Source organism: Crocuta crocuta, unplaced genomic scaffold (genome assembly GCF_008692635.1).
Source record: "Crocuta crocuta isolate KB4526 unplaced genomic scaffold, BGI_CrCroc_1.0 scaffold115, whole genome shotgun sequence".
Taxonomy (NCBI): domain Eukaryota; kingdom Metazoa; phylum Chordata; class Mammalia; order Carnivora; family Hyaenidae; genus Crocuta; species Crocuta crocuta.
Window position 1 is genome coordinate 6,385,929 of NW_027530575.1, and position 25,309 is coordinate 6,411,237.

Below are 25,309 nucleotides of genomic sequence, written 5' to 3' on the forward strand. Positions count from 1 at the left end.
ATATGGAGCTTTGTTTTAAAACTGAAACATTTCTGAAAAGTTTCTCTTTTTAATGTTAAAATATAGTTAATGTTGAATAATGTTATAAAAGATTGTTAAATGTCATTGACTGTTTTTTTTTATATTCCATTTGTTTTATTTTTTTTATTTTTTTTTATTTATTTTTTTACAAATAGTTTATTGTCAAATTATTTTCCACATAACACTCAGTGCTCATCCCCAAAGTGCCCTCCTCCATGCCCATCCCCCCTCCCCCCCACATCCATCAGTCCTCAGTTTTGTCATTGACTGTTTTTATTTGAGCTCCTAAACCTTTAGTTTTTATAAACGTTAAGTATTTTTTAATCCCAATTTACAGTAAAATTGCCATTGCATTTAAACTTTTTAACTGTAAAATGTTAACCTGTCAGTTAAAATTCCTTCTGAAAAAGATTGATGTGATAATGGCAGAATTTAAAAGTAAATGGTTTTGCTGTATTTTTTTTGTAATTAAAAAAAGGCTATCAATACATTCTTAAGACTGCACATTTTCTTCACAGAGTAGCCTACTTAAATGAACAATTACATTATTGCAAGTTAAGAGTAAGTTGTTCTTATAAAATAATGAACATTTTTCCTAATTAAAAGTAGTCATTTCTTAGGGCACCTGGGTGGCTCAGTTCGTTGAGTGTCTGACTTCAGTTCACGTCATGATCTCATACGGTTCATGGGTTTGAGTCTCATGTTGGGCTCTGTGCTGATAGCTCAGAGCCTGGAGCCCGCTTCAGATTCTGTGTCTCCCTGTCTTTCTCTCTCTCTCTGCCCCTCCCCCATTTATGTCCTGTCTCTCTCTCTCTCTCTCTCTCTCTCTCTCTCTTTCAAATATAAACATTTAAAAAAGTAGTCATTTCGGGGTGCCTGGGTGGCTTAGTCGGTTAAGCGTCCGACTTTTGCTTAGGTCATGATCTCGCGGTTCGTGGGTTCGAGCTCTGCGTCGGGCTCTGTGCTGACTGCCAGCTCAGAGCCTGGAGCCTGTTTCAGTCTGTGACTCCCTCTCTCTCTGACCCTCCCCTGCTCAAGCTGCCTCTCTCTGTCTCTCCTAGAAATAAAATAAAAATATTTAAAAAAAAAAAAGTAGTCATTTCTTTTATCAAGAAGAGAAATAATGAAATTAATATTATTACTTATTGATAATTACAAAACATACATTACATACAAAAATCCTTAGAATCATTCAGAATATCACACATCTGTATTACTAGGCTTTATTTTAAAATTTTTTTTTAAGTTTATTTAGTTTTGAGCAAGAGAGCAAGCAGGGTAAGGGAAGAGAGAGGGGAGAGAATCCCAAGCAGGCTCTGCATCATCAACGCAGAGCCCTATGCAGGGCTCAGACTCACAATCTATGAGATTGTGACCTTAGCCAAAACCAAGAGTTAGAGGCTTAACCGATAGAGCCACCCAGGTGCCCCTTGAATTATTATGCTTTTATAACAAGAAAATTTAACATGTCATATGATGCAAGCCATTACACCTTTTAAAAATAAATGGAACAAATTTAAGCAACCATATACTTTAAGAAATATGCTTCTACTTACAAATGGACTGTTTGAGATTATGCATTAGTCCTTTTTAATGTTCTTATGCTCCCTGATTCATTGGCATGACCTCTTATTTTCACTTCTGCCATGTTTTTTAAGAAAAAACCACTTATTTTACATCATACACTTTAATATTTTTCAGTTGAAAATGAAGATGAAGCTGAAAGGGTTCTTTTTTCCTATGGCTATGGTGCTAATGTTCCCACAACAGCCAAAAGACGACTAAAGCAAAGGTACAATCAATATACATTTGTTTTACTTATCTACTCAAGCTAAATGTAATTACATTATGCTTTTTGATAATGTGCAAAGTAAAGTTACTTTATTCTTAGTATGCATAAATATTAAATTGCTCACAAAATAAAGCACAGTAAGTTATAATCATGCATTTCATGTATTTTTAAGTGAGTTTAATGGTCAGTAAACTAGAAATGTACATTAGAATTTTCCTAGAATTAGATTCAGTGATAATGACACCATTGTGATTTTATTTTCACATTAATTTCAAGTGTGCTACTAATGCTTTTGTACAGTTTTCAGAATAAAATTAAATAGGCTTTCCTTTTTCTCTTGTTTTTTATTCACCTGTGTACATTCCTTGACATATATTTGAGAAAGAGAAAGATGGATGCAGAGAGAGAGATGAGATAGCACATTTATATTATGATTAAAAGTAGGGGCATTAGGGAGGACACTTGTTGGGATGAGCGCTGGCTATTATATGTAGGGGGTGAATCACTGGAATCTACTCCTGAAATCATTATAACTCTATATGCAACTTGGATGTAAATTAAAAAGAAAAAAAAAAAGGAAGGAGGAAAAGAAAAGAAAAGAAAACAGAAAAGAGCGAAAGAAAGAAAATATAAAAGACTTTATGAAGAACAAGAAAATATAGGGGAGATCCACTAATGATACGTGAGATTCTATTTAAAGTACACTAAGAGAAAAATTGTACCTGTGTTAATCAGTTTTCCAATTGACCTAGATAATTTTTTCTATCTAACTCCTTTCTCTAATTCCTCCTCTGCAAAAAGTATCTCACCGCCCCATATACTACTGTATCAAATGTAAGTATTTCTGCCAAACTTCCAGGCCCTTCCACATGGCCCTACCTCTTCAGCCTTACTTGCCTCTCTACCTAAAATGAGGATATTCTATCTCTATGCCTGTAAACATCTATTTTCTCCATACCACATAAAAAAATGAGCATTTCTCTTATCTCATTAGCTCTTGTTTCCTGCATCATTTCCCCAGCCAAATGGAAGGTTCCTAAGGGTCAGCAACTGTATCTTATTCTTGTTTATTCTCTGTCTCTATGTAGCATGGTGTAAGATAACTAGTAGAATTGTCTGTTCATCCGAGTATTTGAGGATTCAAATCTGCTTATCTTTTTTTTAATGTTTTTATTTATTTTTGAAAGAGAGCGAGAGCACGCACACGAGCAGGGAAGAGGCAGAGAAAGAGAGAGGGACGGAGGATCTGAAGCAGGCTGACAGCAGAAAGCTCAGTGTGGGGCTCAAACCCACAAACCATGAGATCATGACCTGAGCCAAAGACACTTAACCAACTTGAGCCACCCAGGCACCCCAACTGCTTGTTTATCTTTTATTTTTATTTGAGTTTATTTTATTTGAGACATTACACACTAAGTAAGAAAAACAATTCATCTGAACTCTAATACTTTTGTAGAAACTTTGAAGTGATGGCTCAGAGAATAAAATGTCTTTAACACTATGATGTAAGATATAGGCCATCTTATAACAAAAACAAATGGATGCTTTGAATGTATGTCTCTTACTGGTTAAACTAAATATCTGGAAGAATTTTAGATCAAGGATGGATGACTGTCAAGTATTTTCTAGCTAGAGTGGTTAATTTTGTCTGGTGAAGGGACGAGTATTTCTAAATTATGTACTATTTGAAAAATGAGCTGTAGTCCCATTCCATTCCCCTTCTCTACCCAGTCTCTCATGAGTCACTAAGAGTGACCTAGGCTGTTTTGTAATTTTCCGCATATTACTGTTTTTGAGACTTCTTGGTCAGTGGTAAATGATTGATAAATACTAAAAATTGAAATTTGAAGGAAAAAGTCTATTCTTTTCTTTGTTTAGCATATGAATCCTTCACAAGAATCTTTGTCACAAGGAAAAAAGAATTTTGCTGTTGTAAGCTTTCTTCTTTAGCCCTAAATGCTGAGTTCCTCTAAAATTGAAAGTAATTATTGCTGTTACCTTACTTTTTTAAAAAGAATTTCCAAAAAACAGATGTTGATTTCTTAATAATTAGAGTGAGATTTCAAGAACCATAACTGATTCATATTCTGAATAATTTTAACTATCCAAATATTTCTGAAGATTTTATCACTGAGCTATCTGTGTGCCTTGAACAAGTGCCTAATGGGCACACTATTAATATCTCCTGCCAGCTGGTGCCAGGCATTCGTCTCATGGTGAACCAGAGGGTTATTTTGAGGAAGTGCTTCTCAGGTCATCTAAACTGAGTGAAGGGAAAGTAAGTCTAGAGATCCAGAGAGGACGTTTATGCATTCTTTCAGCATCTTTTATTGAGTGCCTACTATATGCATAAAATTGAGCAGTGGAGAAGAGGATCCCTCTTTTAGGGTCTGACACATTTCCAAAGTTTGCAAAGTCTGTATTTCACTTTCAGTAGCTATTTGTAAAGAAATCAATGGCTTCGTGCTCTATTTAACTGATTTAAAATGAAAGCAATGTAACCTTTGAGAAAGTCTATATTTAATTCTTCACATTTAAAATTAAAGCAGTAGAAACTGAAGGTGCTTTATAAAACAACTCAATCAGAAGAGCAAATAAATGTTTGCCTAATAAAGTTTTCATTATACATTAGTCTGTGCCAAAATATATTAAAATTTCAAAGGAACTTATGTTTCAACTACTATACACTATACCATTCATACTAAGTTTAGTGTAAAATCTCATATATTCAACAGCCAGGTTTAGGTACTTTAGGGTAACACTTAATTGAAACAGATTTGTGATTATCTTGTAACTCCATCTTGAACTTTTTTTGTATCATTGAATAGTCTTCAAAGAGATAATTTTTAATAATCATCCAAAACTTTGTTAGGCCTTCTGCTTTGAGTTTCACATTGTTGTTAATAAATTTGATACTCATTGAAAATTTTCATTGGTTATCTGTCGCTACTCAAGGTATATTATGAAATTAAAGTCAGAAAATGGATGCAAAGTTCACCACACAGTGCCTGGCATATAGTGTGTTATTTAGTAAGTGTTAGTTTGTTATACCAATTAATGCTGCTTCTTAGAGTAAATTACACAGTTGACTGTAGAGGAAAAGCTAGTATTCCAAAAACTTTAGGTACAATTTAAGGTTTTAATTAAAAGAATTTTGTTGAGAATTATAATGAGGCTTTTTAAAATAATTAGTCGAGACACTCCCCTGGATGTGAAACCAGTTTTGCGATTTTTTTTATATCTTTCAATCAACCATCAGACATCTACTGTAATGTCAATTTCCTATTAAAAAAGTGGCAAAATTAGTTTATGTAGTTTGAAAAATAACTCCCAAAAGTGTCTCTAAAACACATTATAATTGCCAAATAAGCTCACTCACATTTTGAAGTTTCATTGGAGATATGAACAATAACTAAACATCCATTAAACTCTTTCTGTGACATAGCTGCAGTAAGTTAAAAGGGCTTATACAATTAAGTAGATTAAAATGAAATGGGCTCTTCTTGACTTGACTAAACTTGAAAATCTGAAGTAATGTTTTTGTTTCGGTCGTGATTGTTTTGAAAATAGCAAACAAGATTTTCTGGTTACATGTTTTGGTTATGCTCTTTGACCTGCAGCGTAACTGGGGAACAGCCAGGCACCAGCGTGTTGTGCGCTTCTCTGTTTGCTTTGGCAGATCTGAATGGAGAGCCTTTTCTGAAGGTTTTTAAACCTTTCAATTTGCAAGATTTACTGCATACTACAGACCTTTTGTTTTAGTTTCTGTCTAGTTTTATAAAGAGCTTTAAGTTGAAACTTTCACAGTAGACTGAACTTTATAAAAAGGAAAATAGTAAAGCTGAGAAAACTTTTTTTTCCTCTAGCAGACTTCGGTGTGTAATGAAAATTTTTCTCTCTTTATTCTCATGTCTGTGAGTTGTCATTTTTGTCCTTGGGGAAAGTTGTTCTTATTTGGATTTGTTTTTGGAATAGTCCTGTAGAAAGTTACTGCCATTCTATTCATGATCACTGGCAAGTTTAAACCTATAGAAGAAACTAGACAAAGTTTCATAGGACTATAGATAATCAGCTTGAGACCATTATTTGGTTTTCAGTAATTCTCAGCAGAGCAGGCAGTATAGGTACCCACTTGAAGAGTCCTGAGGCTAGAATCATTTTGGTACATGTGCCCTTTTTTTGAACCATTGTGTTTATGCCGTACTAATAGAGATAAATCTCTGACCTGCTTAAATTGAAAAAGATCAAAGAGCCAAGTACTATTTCAGACAAGTAACTAATTAGCAAGTAACTAAATATATACATATGTGTATTTATGGCTTTGGTAATCCTAAGAAAACCACACCAAGATTGAAGGAATTGGGACAGAGCATCAGTCCTCCATTGTGCTATGACATCTCACATATAAACGAAGATCTACCTTGTGCACATCGGCTGGGCTCTACTACCAGGAAATTATGTAATAATCAGAAGTGCTACTGCCATTGACAGATCTAAGAGAATGACTTTTATTCGGAGTCAAGAAATGAGGAGGGAGCTGAGAGAAAACCCTGGTGGTGTTATTCCCTGGTGGGAATAATTTTAGCAGATAACAGGTGAAATTTTCATTTAATATTTTTTTACATTTTTTAAATGTTCACTTATTTTTTTAGAGAGACAGAGAGAGGGAGGGAGACACAGAATCTGAGGCGGGCTCCAAGCTCTGAGCTGTCAGCACAGACCTTGATGTAGAGCCCAAACTCACAAACGGCAAGATCATGACCTGAGCTTAAGTCAGTCACCTAACTGACTGATCCATCCAGGTGCCCCATTTCATTTAATATTTAAATACAAAACTATACTTTTATAGTATTAGTTTTTATTTGATGTTGAACTTAATCTTGGTACAGGTAAAAATCACAATCACATTGCAGTTAATATAATTACAAAGAAGTACTGTGAAGTTGTACCTACTTTAGTATCTCAACAGATAACCTGTAAAAGCAATGCTTTCTTGAGTTTAGTACATTCTGTACAAAAAAAATAAATAACCTTTAGCAGGAGTCATTTTTCCCCAACTGTATCCATAGTTACTTTTTATAAAGAACTTGGGAAGGACTTGTTTTCATTCTATGTGCATTGTGCTTAAGGAGACATAAACTCAGCTACATAGATGAGAAATTCTTCATTTGTTTTGCTTTGAATTTCAGTTAAAGTGAATTTCTTTCTTCCCACTTCTAACACCCCAGATTTCTACACAGAATCCACCTGTGACACCAAATCATTCACTACAACAATATGCCACATTTAAAAATGTAGAAAGTTGAAGTATAGAAGAGATGAATTGGCATCTGTAATATTTGCCTTCCCTTATTAACTTTACATACGTTTTTATTACTAGTTTAGTACTCAGATGCTGAGCATTAGTCATACTTTAATACCGAAGCACAGCAACCTAAGAATATGGTTTCTAGCAGTGTGTTCATATAAACAAAATTCACTTACAGCAAAATCAGTCAAGAAGGATTTATTAAATGCCTGCTCTGGTTAGCACACACCACAAGGGCTTATCCCTTGTCTTCATGTGAGTTGCATCTTTTGGGAAAGAAAACTTTAACACACGTGAGAGAATATTAAGAAACGTTCAAAAATATATAATTTAGTGCTGTATTGTGTGCTAAATTATATCAGTCAGAGGACTAGAGATTAGTGAAAACTAGCATGATCAGAAATGGAAGAAGTGGAACTTTGCAAGGAGCCTGTAAGAAAAAGTTGGGTCTGTCAAGCAGTGAAATAACCTGTCTTCTTCAGGTGGGGAACCAACATAGGTATAGTGGAAGGAATATGTACAACATGTTTATGGAACAGTAAGAGGAGTAGACATTAATGGGAAATAAGGTTGGTTCAGTTGAGATTACAGAAGGCCTTGATTTTTTTTTTAATTTTTTAAAATTTGCTTACTGTTCATTTCATTTTGAGAGAGAGAGAGAGACAGAGCCCTAGTGGGGGAGGGACTGAGAGAGAGGGAATCACAAACCTGAAGCAGGCTCCAAGCTCCGCGCTGTCAACAGAGCCCAACATGGGGCTCGAACCCACGAGCCACGAGATCATAACCTGAACTGTGTGCTAGGTATGAAGAATCAGGAGGTCTTACAAAGTTCAGCTTATTACTGAACATCCACCTCCTTTGTGCCAAATATTACTCAAGGTATTTTGAATACATTAGAGAACAAAATAAGTAAAAATTCTAGTCCTTGGAGAACTTTCATTCTAGTTCATGAGAATTTAAATTTATACCAATCTTTCAAGAGAAATGTCTGAAAACCCAGAATGCATTTGTGTTTTGACTTAGTCATTATGCTTTCTGAGGAAATGGCAGTACAAGGTGTGCAAAGATAAATTTCTGTAATTATTTAGAATTTTCAACAGCACATAGCACTGCTGTGACTGCTATAATTGGATTGTCTTTTTATTGTTGAGTTATAAGAGTTCTTTATAGATTCTAGATACAAATCCCTTATCAGACAGGTATTTGGGAATGTTCTCTTCCATTTCACGGGTTGTCTTTCCATTTTCTTGATGGTGTCTTTTGAAGCACAAAACTTTTTAATTATGATGCAGTCCAGTTTATCTAATTTTTCTTTTGCTACTTGTGCTTTTGGTGCCATATCTGAGAATCCTGTGTCAAGTCTAAGGCCAGAAAGATTTACTCCTGTGTTGAAGATTTACTCCTGTGTTCTCTTCTAAGAGTTTATATTTTAATTTTTACATTTAGGTCTTTGATCCACTTTGTTAGTTTTCTGATACCATGTGAGAAAAAGGCTCTGTACTATTTTAAATGTGACTACTAAAATTTTTTAACTACATGTGGGCTTGCATTATGTTTCTATTGGACAAAACTGGCCTAGACCAGTGGTCTCCAAACGTTTTGTTATTACTCCCTATTGGGGAAAAAAAATTGAACATCCACCTACCAATATATGTACATGTATTTATTTCTCAATTCCATACATGTACTATCATATGAATAACATATTATGTGTGTTAAAATATAAAACCTCCATAGAAAATTAAAACTTAAAGGCACTTACTAGTAGAATAAATATAAATAAAATTTCCCACACTTCAATGGATTATTTTGTACATAATTGCTTTTGGAGACCACCAGTCTAGACTGTGATCTTAACTTTATAATTGATTGGCTCAAGTCTTCTTCGTTCCCCACAGTATTGATAGAGAACTCTGATCACGTTATGCCTAACCGACTTAAGGATAAAATCCAAACTCAGCTTGTCATTTAAGGTCTTTCATATATCCCTGCCTATGTCTCTCTAGGTTCAGCCCTCACCATGCACCATACATTTTATCAATCACACCATACCTCCCTCACACCGCCCTTTACCTATGCTTTTCTCTCTACCCAGACTGCTAGTTGTCTGCTTCCTCTCCAGATTACTATTAGTTTTCAGTCCTCAGTGTGCCCTTTCTTATCATTTGGCACACTATGGTAATTTATCTGCCAATCATCCTCAGTAGACTATTAGATTCTCCAGGTAGAAACTGTGTATTCCTGGTACCTGTATAGATTATAGACTTCTAATAAAATTTTTTTTTAAAAGTTCTTTAATATCTTAGTGAATGAATTAATAAATACATTTCTTCTAATTCAACTGCTTTTCTACAGTCATTGATACTTATGATCAAGAAAAAAATTCTAATTTTCTAATCATTTTTGTTTAATTGCAAATGTGATAATGATGAAAAATTTTATTTCTTGTTTTTCTTGCATGTCCTAGATGTCACAATGTTTTTTATTCGTGTTTTGTTTTGTTTTGTTCTGTAGCATCTATAATCCATGGGCTAAATGGGTCATTTAGGGCCCTCTAAGAACCTTAGATTTTCTCAATAAAATAGTTCTTTTTTTTAATATTTATTTATTTGAGAGAGAAAGAGAGTGAGCTGGAGAGGTCAGAGAGAGAGAGAGGGAGGAAGAGAATCCCAAGCAGGCTCCACACTCAGTGCAGAACCCAATGCAGGGCTCGATCCCACAAACCACAAGATCAAGACCTGAACCCAAATCAAGAGTCAGCTGCTTAACTGACTGAGCCACCCTTGCACCCCTCAACAAAACAGTTCTGCATGCTAGTAATCAGAACACTGTAAAACTCATTATGAGTGTTTCAACGCCTCTATTTTGAGTTGATTTTCCTCATTCAGAATCCTCAGCCAAAATCAGGGCAAGTCTTAGTAGAAGGAGGTAGCCCTGGTATTAGGGTTTAAGCACCAGCATACCAAGAATTTCTTGAATTCACTGTTTTATATCATCTGATATTTTGCGTTGATATGTGGTATCACACCAGATCTGTGTAAGAGCATTATTCAGTTCCCAAACAAAACAAAAAGCACCCAAACCAAATGAGCTACTTGCTGTTATTAAACTTGATGTCTTCAAGTCATTATCTTCAAAATGTTGGTAATGGGTGACCTTTGCATCTGATTATTGCATCTTTTTTCTTCCATTTCATATCATCCACAACTGTTTTCTGTGTAAAGGCACTTGATTGTGTTATTATTCTATACTGAGCATTGCACAATATGATCTGTACCTTCAACATACATTTACTAAGAAATTACCATGTACAAAAAGAGCCTCATCTTTCTCTGGGAGAGAGAAAGATGAAAAGAGTTATTCCTAACATGTATGAAGGATGAGAAAGAAAATGAAAATATGAATGAAGGTAACTCCAAGGAGTTTATATAAACTTAATAAAAATACAGTTAATGATATAAAATACTGATGTTTTGTATTAAAGCTGTAAACATAACATGAAATTAGCATTAAGACTCATTTGTAGAGATCTTATTTTAGGGTCAAATTTGAGAGAACTTGGCATATTTTATATTGGGAGATACAAATGGGATAGCCATAAACTGTAAACACCTATAAAATCTATAGAGGAATAAAGTAGATTAGAGGTTCCCTAGGGCTGGCAGGAGGATGGAGAGTGATGCTAACAGGGAAAGATTTCTTTTGTAATCAAAATATTCTAAAATTAGGATATAGTGTTAGTTGCATAACTCTAAACATACTAAAAACCATTTAATTGAACACTTTAAATGGCTGGACTTTATGGTATGTAAATGGATGGACTTTATGGTAAGTAAATTACATAGCAATAAAATTACATGTCAGTAAAGCTGTATTTTATTTTATTTTTTTATTTTTTTTATTATTTTTTTATTTTTTATTTTTTTTACAAATAGTTTATTGTCAAATTAGTTTCCACATAACACTCAGTGCTCATCCCCACAAGCTGTATTTTATTTTTAAAAAAGATTGTCGGGGCACCTGGGTGGCTCAGTCAGTTGAGCAGCCAACTTTGACTCAGGTCATGATTTTACAGTTTGTGGGTTTGAGTCCCGCGTTGGGCCCTGTGCTGATAGCTCAGAGCTTGAAGCCTGCTTCAGACTCTGTGTCTCCCTCTCTCTGCCCCTCCCCAACTCGCACTCTGTCTCTCTCTCTCAAAAATACATAAATGTTGGGGTGCCTGTGTGGCTCAGTTGGTTGAGCGTCCAACTTCAGCTCAGGTTGTGATCTCGCAGTGCATGAGTTCGAGCCCTGCATTGGGCTCTGTGCTGGACAGCTCAGAGCCTGGAGCCTGCTTTGGATTCTAAGACTCTCTCTCTCTCTCTCTGCCCCTCCCCCACTTGCACTCTGTCTCTCACTCTCTCAAAAGTAAATAAACATTTTTAAAAAGTTTTAAACAGAAATAAATGTTAAAAAAAAATTTTAATGATTATCAAAGAATAAGGACTATGTATCTTCTGTCTCTAGCTGATTAAGGCAAAATCTTATGCCAGTTGGAAAAACAGAAACTTAGATATGAGCATGCATATCTAAACAAGCTGCCCAGTTCACTGCATAAACTTTTATCACAACTCTTCTTTTTCACTTGGGATAGCAAGTTCTTAGAAACAATGTCTAGGATGATGTTTAGCAGCATTTTCAGTTTTCTCTGCATTCCTTTATCTGAGATTAGGAAATATTAAAATTGTAATGGAATTGTTTCTGTAAATAATTTTCTTTACAATGAAAATATTTTATACCATATTGTTATATAACATCTTGTCCTCTCAAATTTCACAGCTTTTGCAATTCAATAAATTTATTCATGTAGAATATGAAATTTTTAATTTTTTAGAATTACAGACAGTGTTTTCAGAGCAACATATCTTCTCAGCAGTATTAGCAGTTCTTTAAAGAATTCTACTACTTTTTTCCCCTAGTAATTAGGAGGAATGATTTTATAGCTGAACCTTTGTTTTTAAATTCTATCTTAAAAGTGGAATTGGGATATTTCACTTTTAATGTGATGTTAAATACTAACAGCTACGCTCTGTACAACACGTGGTGATCATCCTGTGAGAGTCAAAGTGTGATATTTTAGTCCTGAGAGGTTCCCCACTTTTCAAGCATCTTTTTCATCTCTACTTTCAATAGAAAATCTACTCAGTTGTTTTTATATTATAAACATGCATTATGTTGTCTGAGGTAAACACAGAAGCTTTTCAAAGTGCAGGCTTCTTATTGTTTCAACTATTCGCCTGATTTGTTTGTAAATGGGAAATTTTTTTAAAAATGGAGAAAGCCGTAAATTGCTATCTGTGGTCTTTTCAAGCAAGTGTAATGTAACTCTCTACTTTTATAGCAAGGGCTAGAAACCATTACTGCAGTAATCAATATATCACAGTTATATTATTACGGAGATTTTAATGTTACTTTCAAAATTCTGAGCTGGTGGGATATTGGCCCTCCACTGTTGACACCTGATAATATTTGACTCCATATTTTTTCTGTAAATATTTAAGGATTACTAGGAAACGGTAAGTCGGTTTTTAAGCACACACATTTTTAATATTTTAGATAACACTCCCCTTTTTTAAGCATTAATTTTCTTATTTCATTCGGTTAGTGTCCACTTGGCAAGAAGAGTGCTTCAGTTAGAAAAACAAAACTCATTGGTTTTAAAAGACCTGGAACATCAAAAGGACCAAGTAACACAGCTTTCACAAGAGGTAAATAACTTAAACAAAAGAAACATATATAAAGAATCACAGTGTTCGTTTTAATTCTTCGTTACTCCTTTGTCTATTTTCTGAGCGCTCTAAAATACGCTGTTTGCTAGTACAAAAAGATTTTACAACTTAGAAAATGAACTTAATGTTAAAGCCTTATAAAACAACTTACAATGTACGGCAAAACTAAGATCAAAAAAGAGATTAAATGCCCAGACTAAATATAAATGCAGACTAGACAGGCGAAGCTTTGATTTCTGAGAGTATCAACTGGCAAAACAAGTTTGGCGATTTTAGGTGGCATTTTGAGTTTTTAAATAAAAACCTCATTTTTTTAATTTCTTTTTTTATTTCAATTCCAGTGTGGTGTTAACATATACTGTTATCTTAGTTTCAAGTGTACAGTATGGTGATTCAACAGTTCCATATATTACTCAGCGTTCATCAAAATAAGTGCGCTCTTAATCCCCATCATCTATTCCCCCATTGTCCCCTCCCCCACTTCCCCTCTGGTAACCATCTGCTTAAAACTTCATCTTTTAAATAGATTTGCTTTATTACTTCTTTGATGAAAAATTACTTATCTATTAAACACACACTCTAAAGCTCTCAAATTCTTTAGTACATGATAGTTCCCAAAGTATCTTTTAAAAATCAGATTCTTATTTCTTACTTTCCTTAGCCTTATGTCATCTAAAAAATGTATGTTTGTACATGGTATTTTTGATCTTTTTATTTAACATCTGATTACATTTTTCTCTACTTCTGAAATTCAAGTAATAAAACAATCATAACCAAAGATGTCACCTCATTAGTATTCCTTTTACTTTCTGAGTTTCAGCATAATAAGTTTTTTTATGTTGATAATTTAAGACTTTGATCTTATAACAAAGTGATTTTTAAAGGCATACATTAAAGACTATCCATACATATCACATATTCTTTGTTTTCTGAAAGACCTGTTCATATTTAGCTTTATAGTACCCTCTATTAAAGTACTTTTAATACTGTGACATTCGGAGGATTTTTGTGCTCAAATTCCAGAGGACCAGAAATGTTTCCTATTACTACGGGCCTGACAGAGTCACGCTCGGGACAGAAGCAGTGCTATGCTGACAGGTGTTCACAGCCAGCTCTGCGGGCAGGGCCACGAGGGGCAGCCCTGACTTGTGTCTGTGGAATAAATATTCCCACCACGACAACTCTTGAGATGCCAACATCCTCAACATCCCGTCACTGCATGCAGAATAAAGACACTCAGTACACACTGTTACATAATGTCCCCACCATAAACATACAACAGACCTGGATAAACTCAAGAGCATAGATAATAGTGAAACAATTAAAAATCCATGACTTTGAGTAATTGTTCCCTTTTTTTAATAAAATTGATTTTATTGGGGCACCTGGGTGGCTCAGTAGTTTGAGCATCAGACTTCGACTTGGGTTGTGATCTTGTGGTTCATGAGTTGAAGCCCTGCTGCTGTCAGCATGGAGCCTGCTTTGGATCCTCTGCCCTCTCTGTCTGCCCCTCCCCTGCTCACACTCTCTGTCTTTCTCGAAAATAAATAAACATTTAAGAAAAACATGTCTTGATTTAAAAAATAAAGTTGATTTTATTATAAATTTAAAGTCTTGAATAATGGTTGTATTTAGCATCCAGCTTACAAAATTCCTAAAACTTTACCAGTCAGCTCTCAGAAACTACTGTAAGCCAGCTCCACCACACCATAGAAGGATAAATAAATGATTACAGAAACAAATGGGAGGTTAAGAAATCTCTCTTTGCTAATACATTATACATCACCATGTCTGTTTTAATTTCAGAACAACCTATCAAAAATATTTCAAAAACAATTAAACTGTGTACAAACCTGTATAGGTACATATCTGCATGTCATAATATTACCTTAAAAAAATAAAACCGCCTTCCTGAACACTTTGATTAATTGAAATAGGAATTGTTTTTTAGGTTTATTTATTTATTTTGAGAAAGAGAGGAGGAGGGCCAGAGAGAAAGGAAGATAAAGAGAATCCCAAGCAGGTTCTGCACTGTCAGGACAGAGCCTGATGTGAGGCTCGATCTCACAAACCATGAGGTCATGACCTGAACCAAAATCAAGAGTTGGACGCTTAACCAACTGAGCCACCCAGAAGCCCCCTTGAAACAATTTTAAAGTAAGCTGTTGGCTTATATTGAGAAAAGATTTAAATACCGAAATATATAGGATAGGAAATGATCTGACCTAGAATTTGCTTTTAAATACCACATTGAACATGGGGAAAGGGCTCATAGATTAAAGAAGAATTTCAAAATATTGATCATGTTTGAAGCTGGGTGAAGGTTATATGTGGCTTTATTATTCAATTCTGTACTTTTGTGTGATATCTTTTCATAAGACATGGGAGAAAGAATCAGTAACCTTAGCTACCATAGTATATAACTTTTCCTTTGAGACTAAAAATAAATTATTATTATATGAAATATTCCATGGATTTAACTGTATTTTGCCTCACAAAAATTATATTGCTTATAGTGAAAATATATAAACTAATTACCTGAAAGATAAGAGTATTAGAATGCTTCTGTAACAACTGACTATTCATGATACATGGGGAAAAAGCTCTCTCAGGATCTATATTCTTTTAAACAATTTAAGTATTAAAAATAGCTTGGAATTTTGAGAATAATACACAGGTAAAACAAATAACTAAAACTAGAATTACCATTAAGTTAAATATGTTATTGAAAATATGTCTGAGAGTAAACATAAATGAATTGCCAAAATGAGAATGCTAAAAAATACTCAAAATGAAAACATATATTCCCTTTATAGTGACTTTATTGAGGTATAATTGACAAACGCTAAACTGCACATATTTAAAGTGTACAATATAACTTTTGACACATGTATACCTATAAAAAATCATCACCAAAATGAAGATAATGACCATATACATCACCCCCCAAGTGTTTCCTTGTGCCCCTTGGGACTCTCTCCCAAACTTCCCTGTCCCCATCATGGTTCCCAGGCAACCACTGACTGGTAGATCAGCCATGTTTTTTGTATTCTATATAAATAGAATCATAAAATATGTATATATGTCATATATACATACAACATACACCCACACATACTTTTTTTTTCTGACGTCTTTCACTCTGCATACTTGTTTCAAGATTTCATCCATAGCTCTTTTCATTCCTGAGGAACATTCCATTTATGGGTGTATCACAGTTGTGCATTCATTCACCTGTTGATGGACGTTTGGGTAGTTTGCAATTTTTGCCTATTACAAATAAAGCTGATGTGAATATCCATGTACAGTCTTTTATGAATGTATGTTTTTTTTCTCTTTTGAGTAAATACCTGGGAGTGGACTAGGTGGATCATATGGTTAGGGGTCTACTTAATGTTTTCCAAATTTTTATACCATTTTACATTTCCACCAGATGCATATGAAAGTTCTTAGTATTCTGTATCCTTGCAAAGACTTGATATAGTCACTATTTTTTATTTTAGCCATTCTAATGGGTGTGTAGTGATCCCTCATGGTTTTAATTTGCATTCCCCAAATGACTAGTGATATTGAGCATCTGTCTTTTCATATACTTCTTTGCCCTCTGCTCTTATTGGAACAAGTGTCTTCAGAATTTTGCCCATTTTATCACATTGTTTTCTTATTATTGAGTTTTGAGTATTTATTGATTTTTAGATACAATTCCCTTATCGGATACGTGATTTGCAAAGAGCAGCTTTTATCAAGTCCAGTTTATCAGTTTGTTCTATGGATTTGTTTTTAGTGTTGTGTCTAAAATACCTCTGCCTAATCCAAGGTCACAGGGTTTTTGTCATGGTGTTTCATAGTTTTAAGTCTGTACTCCATTTTTAGGTCATTTTTGTATCGTTTGCAAGGCATAGATTGAAATTCGTTTATATGCACATTGAAATCAAATTGTTCTCACATCACTTGTTGAAAAGACCATGTTGAAAATCAGTCATAAATGTGTGAGTCTGTTTCTGGACTCTCTGTTTCCAGTTATCAAATTTGCATGTCTTTATGCCCATACCACACTCTCTTTATTACTGAAGCTTTATAATGTCTTGAAATTAGATAGTATTGGTCCTCTAACTCCATTCGTTTTCAGACATTTGGCTATTCTGTGTCCTTTGCATTTCCATATGAATTCTGTAATCATTTCTACAAAAAAGAAAGAACGAGAAAGAAAAAGCTGGCTTTAATTTTGATTGGGATTACATTGAATCTATAGATTAAGGGGGGGAAATTGACATCTTAATAATATTGAAATTCTGTCCCATTAACCAGCCATATCCTGCCATTTATTTAGATCTTTAATTTATCTTAATAGTGTTTTTTATTCTTTAGTGTAAAGACTAGTCTTCTAACTCATCTTTTTTAAGTTTATTTATTTATTTTTGAGAGAAAGAAAGAACAAGTGAGGGAGGGGCAGAGAAAAAGAGAGAGAGAATCCCAAGCAGGCTTCACACTTCAGCACAGAACCTGATGCAGGGCTTGAACTAATGAACCATGAGATCAGGCACCCCTTGACTAATCTTAATATTGTATTGTTTTTCCATCCTTCTACTTTTAACTTACTTATGTCTTTAGAATTGTCTTATAGGCATCATATGTAGTTGGATCTTACTTTTTTAATCCATTCTAACAAAACAGGACTTTAATTGGAGTTTTTAGAACATTTACATTTAATGTGTCTCCTGATAAGTCTGTCATCTTGTTATTTGTTTTTTATTCATCCCATCTGTTCTTCCCTTTGTATTTTTTTTTCCTGCCTTCTTTTGGAGTAGCTGAATATTTTTTATCATTTTCTGTTATCTCATTATAGGCTTACTGGCTTGAACTCTGTTAGTACAGTAGTTTCTTTATAGTATATACCTTTATCATCATCTCATTTCATGTGTTGTTTTACTACTTCATATGTAGTTTAAAAGCCTTCAAATAGTATACTTCCATTTGTTCCCTCCCAGCTTTTGTGCCCCTGTTGTCATAGTTCATTTATACATATAGAAATTGCACACTACATGACTATTATTTTTCTTTAAGCAATTGACAGTTTTTTAAAGAGCTGTAGTATGAGGAGAAGATGCTATATTTAACCAAATAGTTAACATGGCTGGTGTTCTTTATTCCTTTGTGTAGATCCAGATTTCCATCTGGTATTATACTGCTTCTAGTTGATGTACTTCTTTCAACAGTACCTATAGAACAGGTCTGCTGGTGATGAAGTCTTCCTGCTTCTGTATGTCGCAAAAAGTTATGTCACCTCTTTTTGTTGTTTGTTTCTTGTCTTTATATGTCTTACTGTTCTTAACAGAATTTAAGATTAAAATATATTTCTGACCGTTTTATTTGCTAAGACCAAAAAACTGGAAGTATACATTCAAGGGTTCACTATTTTATGACAGTAAAATTCACATAACATAAAATTCACAAATTGTACAATTCAGTGGCTTTTTGTGTGTTTACAACATTGTACTATCACCACTATCTAGTTACAGAACATTTTCATTATCCAAGCGGAAACTCTGTACCCATTAAACAGTCACTCCCTATTCTCCCGTCCTTCCCTCCCCCCATGCCAGGCAACCAGTCTGCTCTGTGCTTTCTGTCTATAGATTTTCTGTTTTATACCCTTGTTTAAATGGAACCATGCAATATGTGGCTTTTTTTTTAATCTGGCAGCTTTCAGTTAGCACAATGTTTTCAGGATTCATTCATGTTGCACCATCTATCAGTACTTAATTCCTTTTTATGACTAAGTAATATCCCATTGTACAGATGCATTATATGTTGTTTATCCATTCATCCATTGATGAACATTTGGGTTATTTCTACCTTTTGACTATTATGAATAGTGTTACTGTAAATACTCAAGTACAAGCATTATGTTTGTCTACCTGTTTTAAATCTGTGGAGTAAACACCTAGGAGTGGAATTGCTGAGTTCACTTTTGTTTTACAAAGATAATTTTCCCAGGATAGAAAAGTCAAGATTGATTCTTTTTTCCTCTCTCTCTTTTTCAGTATTGAATGATGTTGCTCCGCTCTCTTCCTGTTTACATTGTTTCTGCCAAGGAATATTCTGTCTTTATCTTTGTGTCTCTCTAGGTAATGTGTCTAATTTCTCTAGATATTTTTGAGATTTTCTTTTTTTCACTAGCTTTAAGTAATTTATGATGTGGTTGTGATTTTCTTCATGTTTCCTCTGCTTGGGTTTTATCAGACATCTTATATATGTGTGATCATCAGATTTGGAAATGTTTCAGCCATATGTCTTCATATGTCTTTCTGCCTTACCCTCTCTTTCCTTTGGAGACTCCACTAGACATGTATTATACTGCTGGAAGTTGTTCTTCAACAGAACAAATGATCTTCTCTTCGTTGTTTTCAGTCTTTTTCTGCCTTTTCCTTTGCATAATTTCTCTTAGCATGTTTTCAAGCCACTAATCTTTTCTTCAGTGTAAAATCTTCTGTTAATCCAATCTAGTGTCTTACATCTCAGATATTGCAGTTTTCATTTCTAGTTCTCTTTTGTACCTTTGAGGTCTACTTAATCTTTTCAAACTTTATTTTCTCCAGATAGGAAATACAGTTTCAATCACTATTTTGTTATTCTTGTCTACTAATTCTATTATGGTGCCTGCCACTTCTTGATTAGTTTCAATTACATTGATCTGTCTCATTATGTGCCATTTTATCCTGTATTTTTGCATGCTTACCAATGCATGCAGATGTGATCCAATAGATGACAAATGTGAATTTTACCTTACTGATAAGTGTTTTTGGATTCCTGTAAGTTTATGTTAGCTTTGTTCTCCCACATGGTCAAGTTTCTTGGGAAAGATTTGGTCCTTATAAGTCTTGCCTTTAAGCTTTTATAAGCAAAGTACTGTTCATCCTAAGGGTACTTTTTCCCTCCACTACTGAGACCAAAGTCTTTTGAATAATCTACCCCATGTCCTATTAATTAATAAATTTTCTACTTTGGCTAGTGGGAATAGATAAATTCCTGGCCCATGTGGTCTTCAGAAATTGTCCTTCTAATCTTTTTAGTAATTCTATGTCAGTCTCTGATAATTACTTTACACACATGCACTATTCAGTGTCCAGGTGCATACTCAAGGTTGAACGTCTGTAAATTTTCAGAGTTCTGTCTTGTACAACTCTCTTTTCTTCAGTACTCTGCCATAAGAACTGTAGCCAACTTTGTTTCTACATCTAGCAGCAAATCCTTAACTTAGGGAGTTTGTCAGGCTCCGCTTTGATTCTCCCTTCCTGAACTACTGCCTGGAAACGCTTTCCGTAGAGTGAACTAGGGCAACTGTAGGATTGAGCTCACCTTGTTTGTTTCCTGTATCTCAGGGTTCACTGTTCTTCATTGTTTGATGTATAGTGTCTTCAGACTGTAGTTCCATGAGTTGATTCAGTGTATGAGAGAAAAAAAATTTTTGGCTTTATTGTTTGTATATGTGTATATCAGCTAATTTTTAAGAAACCACCAAGTGGGTTAAGTAAGAATGGAGTGTTCATAGGCAATAATCTCCTTGATATCAGTCTTGGTGATGTTTTTCTGAATCTGACTCCAAAACCAAAATAAACAAATGGGACTACATCAAACAAAAAGCTTCTACACAGCAAAGAAAACCGTCAACAAAATGGAAAGGCACTCTACTGAATGAGAGAAAATATTTGGAAATCGTATATCCACTAAGAGATTGAAATCCAAAATATATAAAGAATTCCTACAACTCAACACCAAACAAAATATAATTTAAAAATGGACAAAGGAAAAAAAAAATAGGGGAACCTGGGTGGCTCAGCAGTGGTTAAGCAGCCCACTCTTGATTTCACCTCAGGTCATGATCTCACAGTTCATGACTTCAAGCCCCACTGTCTCCCTCTGTCTCCCTCTCTCCCCTTTTCTGCCCCCCCCCGAAAAAATAAATCAGTGTTTAAAAAGGAATGGGCAAAGGATCTGAATAGACATTTTTTCCAAATAAGACATACAGCTAGCCGACAGACACGTGAAAAGATGCTCAACATCATGAGTCATCAGGGAAATGCAAATCAAAACCACAATGAGTTGGTCACCTCATACCTGTCAGAATAGCTAGAATCAAAAAGACAAGAAATAACAAGTGTTGGCAGGGTGTAGAAAAAAGGAAACCCTCATTCACCGTTGGTAAGAATGTAAATTGGTATAGCCACTATGGAAAACAATATGGAGGTTCTTCAAAGTGTTAAAAATAGAACTACCATATGATCCAGCAGTTCTACGTCTGGGTATTTATTCAGAGTATTCTGAATTCATGAAAACACTAATTCAAAAAAAGGTACAATATTCATTGTAGCATTATTTATAATAGCCACAATACAGAAACAACCTAAGTATTGATCAATGGATGAATGGATAAAGAAGATGTGGTATATATACAACAGAATACTGTTCATCCATGAAGAGGAATGAAATCTTGCCATTTGCAACAACATGGATAGAACTAGAGGGTATTATACTAAGTAAGTAAGTCAGACAGAGAAAGACAAATACCATATGATCTCATTTATATGTGGAAGCTAAAAAACAAAACAAATGAACAGACCAAACTCTTGAATATGGAAAGAGTGTTGGTTGGCAGGGGGAGGGAGACTGGAGGTGGGTAAGGAGTGTAGAGGGTCAGGAGATACAGACTTCTAATTACAAAAAGAACAGGTCATGGCGATGTGGTGTGCAACATGGTGACAAGAGTCAGTGGCATTGTCATGCATATTTAAAGGTTGCCAAGACAGTGATTCTTGAAAATCCTCATCACAAAAAAAACAAATGTTTTAAAAATTTTTGTAGCTTTTTATGGTAACAGATGGTGACTAGACTTATTGTGATGATCATTTCACAGTGTATACAAGTGTCTAATCATTACATTGTACACCTAAAACTAATATAATACTGTATGTCAGTATATCTCAATTTTTAAAAAACAAAAGGGGGAAAAAGGAGTGTTGATGCAGGGAAGAAGATCTAGGCTGAATCATAAAGCACGCCATATTACTATCTGCCTCAGCTTTCGTAAATTTTGGCGCTTGCTCCTTCTTTTTAGTCATTTAGTAAATATTTTTCAGACTCCCGCTGTACTCAACCACTGATAACAAAAGAACACGTGTACATCTTAACATGCACAGTCTTGTTCACAAAGGCTTTGTCTTCTAGAATAAGCACTTAGAGATTTATCTATTATAACTAACTTATTTTAGAAAATTTATCTAGAAAATGGAATATGCACAGTCTCAAGTGACCAAATGCCAAGGCTCAGTTACCTGGAATTCTTTACCAAGAAGGAAGTTAGTGAAATCCAGGTAATTTGTTAACAAAACTTTAGATTGCTGCATTTGAAAGAGACGTTACAATGCTTGGGTAGAATAAAGTAGAACTCTGTGTACTAACTTTGAAAGATGTTCATAATGTATATTGATAAATTTTTTCCAAAAAGGAAAACTGCAGGATAATCTGTATTGTATTGTATTTCTCTGTTTGGCCTTTGAGTGTGTGTGTGTGTGTGTGTGTGTGTGTGTGTGTCTGCCTGTCTGTCTGTCTGTCTGTCAGTGGGTTTCTAAGCATACAGAAAAAAGGAAGAGCTCACATAACATATAACTGCCATGCCAAGGGCACACAAATACCACTAGTCATGCAGTGTGAGTATTAAAAGGTTTGATCAGGGTAAACTTACAGGCAAGGATTTAGAGCATAAACCATTCCCGTGGTCTCTTCTCACAGAAAAGAGTGCTTAGGCCTGGTATAGGTAGTCTGGACGCACCGCAGAAAGTGATCTGATAGAGGGACTCCACACCAGAACATTGTACACACCTAAAGAGAGCATTAGGGAACATCTAGTTGCCTACGTAACCGTGAAATGGGAGCCTTTGGAGGTTATTGGCTCTGTCCGCCTGCTCTAGTAGAATACAGAAGGGGCCTCCAGGACCATCTGAATCTGTCTAACATCAAACTGTGCTTGCCTCTGAGATTGGGAGGAGAGAAGCACAGAATGACCACTTTTTACCTTATGCGTTTTTGTATTGCTTCAATTTAGTCCAACTCACATGAGGTTTTTTAAGGCATAGATTTTATGATCAACACAAACCTGACTCCTAGCAGGTATAAAGTAAATATTGATGCATTAGATAGATCATTGACCTGCCTTGTCTACGAAACTTATGTAGATTTATAAAGATGAAGATAAGAGGCAAAATTCTACTTTTTAAAATATATTTATAAACAACATTTATAAACTGAGATTATACTCCAGCAATATTCTTTGTACCCAAACTTTTATTGCCAAGGAAATACATACATATATATGTGGACACCCATACATAGATCCATATATATGCTCTGATATATGCGTAGAGATAGTTGAAACGATAAAAACCAAAAGGAATCATTCATTGTTGATGATAATCACTGTGGAGGGCACTGAAATTCTAGATGGATGAAAGAGATCCTTTGAATGTATATTCCCTCTTTGTAGCTTAAATTACTTATTATATAAGTGTATATGGCATTCCCTTTTCCACTCTCTTTCTTCCTCATCTCCTTTCTTCCATTTCACTATCAAGAGCAAGTATCTAAATTTTTTCTAATGTTTATTTATTTTTGAGAGAGCAAGAGAGAGACCGAGCGTGAGTGGGGGAAGGGCTGAGAGCCAGGGAGACACAGAATCTGAAGCAGGTTCCAGGCTCCGAGCTGTCAGCCATGAGCCTGCCATGGGGCCCAAACTCACAGACCACGAAGTCGGGCACTTAACCCACTAAGCCACCCGGGCGCCCCACAAGTATTTTTTTTTTTTAATATTTTTATTTATTTCTAGGAGAGAGAGAGAGAGAGAGCGTGAGCAGGGGAGGGTCAGAGAGAGAGGGAGACACAGACTCTGAAATAGGTTCCAGGCTCTGAGCTGGCAGTCAGCACAGAGCCTGACGCGGGGCCCGAACCCACGAACTGCGAGATCATGACCTAAGCGAAAGTCGGATGCTTAACCGACTAAGCCACCCAGGTGCCCCCACACACACAAGTATTTAAAAGCCTATGATGGGGCGCCTGGGTGGTTCAGTCAGTTAAGTGTCCTTCGGCTCAGGTCATGATCTTACGGTTCGTGGGTTCAAGCCCCACGTCGGGCTCTGTGCTGACAGCTAGCTCAGAGCTTGGAGCCTGCTTCAGATTCTGTGTCTCCCTCTCTGCCCCTCTCCTGTTCATGCTGTCTCTCTCTCTCTCTCTCTCAGAAATAAATTTTAAAAAAATTAAAAAAAAATTTTTAAAGCCTATGAAATTGTTCTAGAATATCAAGCAAAGGATTTCCTAATAGGAAAAATTCATAAAAAACATACCATGCATTTGAAAGTTTTAGGACTGAGAAAGGGAAACGGGAAGGGTATCTAATAACATGCTCAGGCACGGAAAAAAGATGTGGCCAGAGTCTCTGCTCGATGGAGTCTTTGAAATACTTGCCACTGTGTTCTACTCTATACCAGTGATACTGGGATATACGATTTCTACAAACATAGTAGAAGTTAGTATCTAAATGAGTAAAACGTGCTTTTGTCCTTTGAATCACCTGACCCTAACAGCTGCTGCGAGTTCTGTCAGCTCCCGCAGTGTACGTCTCCGGGAGGGAGCCTGTAGCACACAGTTCCTCCAGCTCCACCTCCGTAGGCTAAAGGGGAGGCTCACTTGCCAGCCACACCACTACGTCTCTTTCACCTTCTCAGCCAACCTTTCCTTCCCTATTTCTAAGCCTTCATTGACGTGGTGGGGGAAATGCCCTCTTTTATGTACCACCGAGGAGGAAGAGCAGGAGATGCTTCCAGTGAACCTGGGACACAGTGCTTTATTATCACCTACATTTTTTAGTTTTAAGCGCACATTCTTTTAGACTTTGAGAAGTGACTCTTAAATTGCATACAGTTTCTGTCCTTTTCTTCTTCTAACATAAACTTTGTGCTGAATGTGCCAAATCACATTGGAATCATATTGGAGATATTTTAAATGGCAGTTAAGCTCAGCCTATGACAGGTTAGCCATACTCACAACTCAATTGAATTTAAAGTATAAACAGCTAAGATCAAATGTGCATATTCAGACTTGACCAACAGCGATTGTAAGATGCTTCCACTTTCATAGAAAAGATGAAAAGTAGTACAATCTATGGATTCCCTTTGCCTCCCAAAGTGTTTTCCTGAAAGTTTGTTGATACTTAAAAATTCTTTTAATAAAGAGTGCTTTTATTTCACCCTTAGAAATATAAGGCTTAGCTCAGTCAGTGAAGCACCCGACTTCGGCTCAGGTCATGATCTCACAGCTCCTGGCTCTGAGCCCTGCGTGGAGCTCTCTCTCCCCCTCCCCCACTCGTGCTCC

The 25,309-nt window shown here is 35.4% G+C and overlaps 1 protein-coding gene across 5 annotated transcripts in view; it reads left to right on the top strand.

The window, feature by feature from the left end:
* PIBF1 (progesterone immunomodulatory binding factor 1) overlaps positions 1–25,309 on the top strand; it is a 205,411-nt gene that overhangs the window by 130,258 nt on the left and 49,844 nt on the right. For 4 of the 5 annotated variants that reach the window (XR_013336015.1, XM_077767858.1, XM_077767856.1 and 1 more), the window contains exons 13-14: positions 1,723–1,813; positions 12,766–12,868. Coding sequence is in view for 4 of the 5 variants with exons in the window: in XM_077767858.1 (XP_077623984.1) it covers positions 1,723–1,813; positions 12,766–12,868 (194 nt within the window). In the remaining variant the exon portion in view is untranslated. The remainder of the gene's footprint in view (positions 1–1,722; positions 1,814–12,765; positions 12,869–25,309) is intronic. The other variant, XM_077767860.1, reaches the window with a different exon arrangement.